Source organism: Tachyglossus aculeatus, chromosome 18, assembly GCF_015852505.1.
Source record: "Tachyglossus aculeatus isolate mTacAcu1 chromosome 18, mTacAcu1.pri, whole genome shotgun sequence".
Classification (NCBI taxonomy): Eukaryota; Metazoa; Chordata; class Mammalia; order Monotremata; family Tachyglossidae; genus Tachyglossus; species Tachyglossus aculeatus.
The window spans coordinates 8,250,258-8,256,357 of NC_052083.1; the positions used below are offsets into that span (position 1 = coordinate 8,250,258).

At 58.6% G+C, this 6,100-nt stretch overlaps 1 protein-coding gene across 1 annotated transcript; it reads left to right on the forward strand.

The window, feature by feature from the left end:
• The first annotated feature begins 793 nt into the window (after nucleotides 1-793).
• On the forward strand, nucleotides 794-2,606 carry TIGD5 (tigger transposable element derived 5). Its single transcript, XM_038760076.1, is given in 3 exon segments — nucleotides 794-1,244; nucleotides 1,247-1,942; nucleotides 1,945-2,606. Coding segments are annotated over 3 exon segments (1,602 nt in total). The 5' UTR covers nucleotides 794-1,000.
• The last annotated feature ends 3,494 nt before the right edge of the window (nucleotides 2,607-6,100 follow it).

A 6,100-nucleotide genomic window follows, 5' to 3' on the forward strand; every position in this document is an offset into this window, starting at 1 on the left:
GGGACAAGGAGAGGCCCACCACCAAGCACGCGCAGCCACGGAAGGGGGCGGGGGGAGAGAAAGAGATAAGGCCCCGCACATGCGCAGACGCGCAAGCGGCCGCAGGCGGGAGAAAAGGAGAGGCCACCGCGCATGCGTAACGACGGATAGGGCCGCCGGCGGGAGAAAGGGAGCGGGCCCCCGCGCATGCGCAGCTGCGGCGGGGGGGGGCGAAAAGAGAGAGGCCCCCGCGCATGCGCAGCCGCCAAAAGGGCCAACGGCGGGAGACAGGGATCGGCCCTCGCGCACGCGCAGCCGCGGAAGGGGCCGAGGGTGGGGGGGGGTGGGAGAAAGAGATGAGCCCCCGCACATGCGCAGACGCGCAAGAGGCCGCAGGCGGGAGAAAAGGAGAGGCCCTTTTCCCCCTTTTAGACTGTGAGCCCACTGTTGGGTAGGGACTGTCTCTATGTGTTGCCAATTTGTACTTCCCAAGCGCTTAGTACAGTGCTCTGCACATAGTAAGCGCTCAATAAATACGATTGATTGATTGATTGATTGATTGATTGATTGCCGCCGCGCATGCGTAGCGACGGAAAGAGCCGCCGGCGGGAGAAAGGGCGAGGGGCCTCGCGCATGCGCAGCCGCGAGTGGGGCCGAGCGGGGGCTGGGGCGCATGCGCGAGGCCCAGCGGCCCGCCCTTTTCTGAAGGGGTCGTCGTCGGGGCGCACGGGAGACAAAAGCGCGCCCCGCCTATAGCGCGCCCCGCCTATAGCGCGCCCCGCCTATAGCGCGCCCCGCCTATAGCGCGCCCCGCCTATAGCGCGCCCCGCCTATAGCGCGCCCCGCCGTCCCTGGCTCCCCCTTGGCGTCGCCGACGCCATGTTCCCCGCGGCTCCTCAGACGGTGACCCCATCCCTGCCGCCTGTCCTGGAGGGGCCTGAGGAGGAAGAGGAGGAGGAAGAGTCGCCATTGAGTGGGCCACAAAGAGCCAGGCCCCCATTAGCCCTGCCCGTCGGTGAAGATGGCCTTCCGCAAGGCCTACTCCATCAAGGCCAAGCTGCAGGCCATCGAGCGCGTGAAGGGCGGCGAGCGCCAGGCCAGCATGTGCCGCCCCTTCGGGGTGCCCGGAGGGACCCTGAGGGGCTGGCTGAAGGACCAGCCCAAGCTGCGCCGGTTCCTGGACCGGCTCGGGGGCCAGGTGGGCACCCAACGCAAGAAGATGCGGTTGGCCAACGAGGAGGAGATCGACCGGGCCGTCTACACCTGGTCCTGCGCCGGCACGGCGTCCCCCTCTCCGGCCCCGTCGTCCAGGCCCAGGCCGAGGCCTTCGCCCGGCGGACCCACGGGCCCGACTGCACCTTCAAGGCCAGCCACGCCTGGTTCTGGCGCTGGCAGAGGCGGCACGGCCTCTCCAGCCGGCGCCTCTACGGCGAGGCCGACCCGCCGTCGCCCGCCCGCCCGCCGCCCTCACCCGACGGCGGGTACGGCGACGAGCAGATCTATAACGCCGACGTCACCGGGCTGTACTGGAGACTCCCGCCCGAACAGTCGGCCCCCCCTCAGGGAAGGGGACCGGCGTCGGCGGGCCGGGTCACGGTGCTTCTGGCCGCCAACCTGACGGGCGGTCACAAGCTGAAGCCCTTGATGGTCGGCCAGCTGCCCGATCCCCCCAGCCTCCGGCGCCACGACCGAGACAAGTTTCCGGCCTCGTATCGCTACAGCCCGGACGCCCGGCTGAGTGCCGCCCTGCTGCGGGCCTGGTTCTTCGAGGAGTTCGTGCCGGAGGTGAAGCGCTACCTGCGCCGCAGCCGCCCGCGGCAGAAGGCGGTGCTCTTGGTGGGCCGCCACCCTCGCCCCCGTCCCACGCCGCGGCCTCCCTCCCCGGAGCGGGGCGACGAGGCATCCCGCCCGGCCGAGGAGCTGCGGACCCCGGACGGCGCGGTGCGGGTGCTCTTCCTGTCCGAGAGCCGGCCCCGCTGGAGCAGGGAGTGGTGTCCGCTTTCAAGCAGCTGTACAAGCGGGAACTGTTGCGGCTGGCCGTGTCCCGCGCCGGGGGCTCCCCGCTGGACTTCGTGCTGAAGGACGTGCTCTGCTTGGCCGGCCTCTCCTGGGACCTGGTGCGGGCCGGCAGCATCCAACGGCGCTGGCTGCTGGGACCGCGAGCCGCCTTCGAGCCTCGGCCGGACGACGGGCGGCCGCCCCGGGCCCCCGGGGAGGACGAGGAGGCCAGGGAGCGCGGCGAGGTGCTCAGCGACCTCACCCGCTTGGCCGCTCTGGCGTACGAGCGCTTGGCTCCCGAGGATGTGGCGGAGTGGCTGCATCCGGATGACGGGGCGGCCGGGTTGGGGGACCCCCTGGAAGGACGGGAGGAGGAGGAGGACGGTCCCGGGAAGCACCCGGGAATGGCCGCTGCCACGCTCCCAACCCCCGTCGGCCCTCCTGCTGAGCGGGAGGAGGCTGGAATGGGAAGCATCCCAGTGCCCACGGCCAGCGAGGCGATTCGGGGTCTGGAGACGGCCCTGCGGTGGCTGGAGAGCCAGGACCCGAGGGAGGTGGGCCCTCTGAAGCTGGTGCACCTGCGCTCTCTGATTAGCACGGCCCAGCGGCTCCGGGGCTCGGGGCCCTAGGATGACACTCCCAAAAGAGACGTCTCCCATCTCCCATCTCCCATCTCCCACACCCAGCCCGCGCCAAGCCGGGGGTGTGGAGTCTTAGACTCTGTGTTTTTTTTTACCGCTGCACCTTTTTACGGGGGGGACCAGTGTTTTGGGCTGACTCCTTCAATACCACCAAGGGGGACAGGAACTACCCCTCACCCGAAACTAGCTGCCAACTTGAAGGGACTGTGGAGGGGGGCGTTGGGGATAGAGGAGGGCGATCTCTGCCCCACCTCCCACCCGTCACCGCAGGTCACGTCATTCCCGTGGACAACAGCATAAAGCACCCGTGGGGAGGAGGAGGGACAAAGTACGTACAGGAAAACAGATTGCCGAAGGTGAACAAAGAGTATTAGCCCCAGCCTATCCCATATTTCACTCAGAGCCAGGCGAGGCTCCATCAGGGAGCAGCTTTTCACTGGGTCCAGAACCATCACCTTGCAGGAACTTAAAGGGTCCTAAACCGTGGCTGCCCGTGAGCCGGTTTGTTTGAAAATTCCCATTTTTCCGAGCCACACGTGACGTCTACCTTAACGGGGCCTTCTGCCCACATAGATCCCTCACTGCCCTTCCTGTTCTGAAAAGTCCCAGCCACGTGCACTGGATAAGGATCTGAACTGCTCTCCCCGAGAGAACTGAAGAGCCCACGTATCGGGGCTAGCCAGGATCTGCCGTTGCTTTTTAACGGACGGTGCCAAACAAAAAGCCGCCACCCACCGCCAATTTTTAAAGCTCAGAATTTGTTTCACGTCTTAGGTCTTGGGAAGGATCTCTATAGTGGTGCCGGACGTCGAGCGGTTCCGAAATGGGCCATAGAATCGGGAGGGGATTTGACGGCCCCTGAGGCCTCCTGGGGTGTGACGGGAGCCGTGGTCCCCGTCTGTCAGTGTCCTCAGTCCCTGCTCACAGCAGAAAGTCATAGCAGGGTCGCTGATAAATGCCACTCGATCTGGTCTGAAGAATTATTTGGGTTGTTGGGGGAGACGACCGTAGCATTCATTCATTATTTATTGAGCGCTTACTGTGTGCAGAGCACTGTACTAAGCACTTGGGAAGTACAAGTCGGCAACATACAGAGACGGTCCCTACCCAACAATGGGCTCACAGTCTAGAAGGGGGAGACGGACGACAAAACAAAACACGTGGACAGGTGTCAAGTCAGAATAAATATAAGCAAAGCTAGATGCACATCATTAACAAATAGCATCTGAGCTGCCGCCAAAGTAAATGAGGTTGAGGGTTGGAGGGACACCTCTATAGAGTTTTCGTAAGGCAACTCGTATGAATTTGGGTTCTGCTTTTTTCGGTGTCTCCTAAAAAGAAAAAGGCAACGGCTTTTATGCCATTGAATGACCGATTACCTCCGTGACGGAGTCAGAATCTGTTATCACAGTTCCTCCTTGTGATGTAGCGAAACCAGCTTTCCTTTTGAATCTCCCCAGCTGACGGTGTCAGTCAGCAGATACGAAGTACCCGCCCCTGGGAATTAATCTCACACTAGTGTACAAAGTTAAGTCCCCCACGGTGACCTGGAGAAGTAAGATGGAAAGACCACGCATTGCCTTATGAGCTTTTCCTCTTGGGCCAACAATCCCCCAGAAGCACCCTTCAAACTGGAATTCCAATATATTTTCCCTTCTGGAATGACTTCCAACTTACTTCCCGAGCACACTGGCGAGGTGGGTACCGGGGGGGAAGCTGTATGTTACATTTTCATTGCTCATAGATGAGTCCTGGTGACTAACATGCTTATACTGGGTTAAACGTGGGGGCGTGGGGGTATTTAAACGAAGACTTACCTGAGGAAACTACTTTGAATGTCTAAGAAATAACTGGAAAACCTGCCTTGCTATCAACTCCTCAGTGGGCTGACAGTTGGGTCCCTGCTGTCTCCCACGCCCAAGTGGAGGGGATGAATTTTACCCTGCCAGTAGCCTTAGGGGCTTAACTCGGGGTCTTCACATTCCCTAAATTCTTGAACTATTTACGAGATCTTTGAAAACGAGGAGCCGACGTGGAGAAAATATTCAGAGACAGCATTTAGACAGAAAGAGAACACATTTTACCCTTCAGATTCCTTTAAGTTGGTAACCACTCTGTGGGGGTGATTTCCACAAAAATGATTTTCCCGTGAAACAATTTCAAACTTTCCCTTAACAGTTGGCCCTCAGAGAGCTGGGAGGAATGGTTTAGGATATTCACAGGAAAAAGGTTTTCTCGGGTGAGCATCATCATCATCATCAATCGTATTTATTGAGCGCTTACTATGTGCAGAGCACTTGGCAGCCCTGTTTCTGAGGGAGAGGCGTAAAGTTGCGACCATTTTCTGGGTCCGTTACTCCTAGCTGCAGCCGGATTTTCAGAAACTCAACCACAACGTCAACCGGCCACAGCCCGGTTGTCACTGTTGGGGGCAAACCCTCGGCAGCAGTATGTGGCTGAATGGCTCTGAGCTATCGGTTGATCCCCTGAAGCTTCCCGATCTTCAATCAATCAATCATATTTATTGAGCGCTTACTGTGTGCAGAGCACTGTACTAAGCGCTTGGGAAGTACAAGTTGGCAACATAATCCAGATGTGAAACCCACAGCAACGTCAGACCCAAACAGTGTCGCTCCAGTCTACTTAAAGGGAAGGTAGATAATAATAATAATAATAGCATTTATTAAACGCTTACTATGTGCAAAGCACTGTTCTAAGCACTGGGGTAATCCAAGGTGATCAGGTAGATGCTAGTGGCTGGGGCTTAAAATCCGACTGGCTGTCATCAGATCTAGCACTCTGGTGGAGCCAGAGAAAGCAAATGAGCTTTTCATCAGTCGTATTTATTGAGCGCTTACTGTGTGCAGAGCACTGTACTAAGCGCTTGGGAAGTACAAGTGGGCAACATATAGAGACAGTCCCTACCCAACAGTGGGCTCACAGTCTAAACGGGGGAGACAGAACAAAACCAAACAGCTTTTCTTTAGGCTAAACTTCTGCTGGAACCCCTGGGTAGCACAAATGTATAAAAGAATGGGGAAGGGCCAGTTCTGCTTCCTCTGTCACTGTGGGCACCCAGAAAATGAGCCATTTTGTCGTACTTGGATGACTTTGAGGCAGGCAGAAGTCTGTCTGGTGTCATCGTAAATAGAGCGGACTCCCCTTCCTCTTCCTACCTTGGGCCTTTTCCGCAAGAGTGTCCCCGGACAAGGGAGTGGCTGAAATGTCAGGTCTCCGCCTGTGGGAACTGAAAATGCTTACTGGGTGACTTTCAGCCTAGAGTTTCTCCCTCAGCACTTCCTATCCCCTCTCTTTGTGATCAGGGCACTGGTCCTCCAACCGTAGATTATTCTCTTACCCCAGGTACTGCCAGGATCTAGCTGCTAAGTTTGACAATCTTTGGGGTGGCATTTGGGCTTGTGAAGCTAAACTTCTCCTGCACACAGTAAGCGCTTAACACACGCCACCATCATTATTATTAC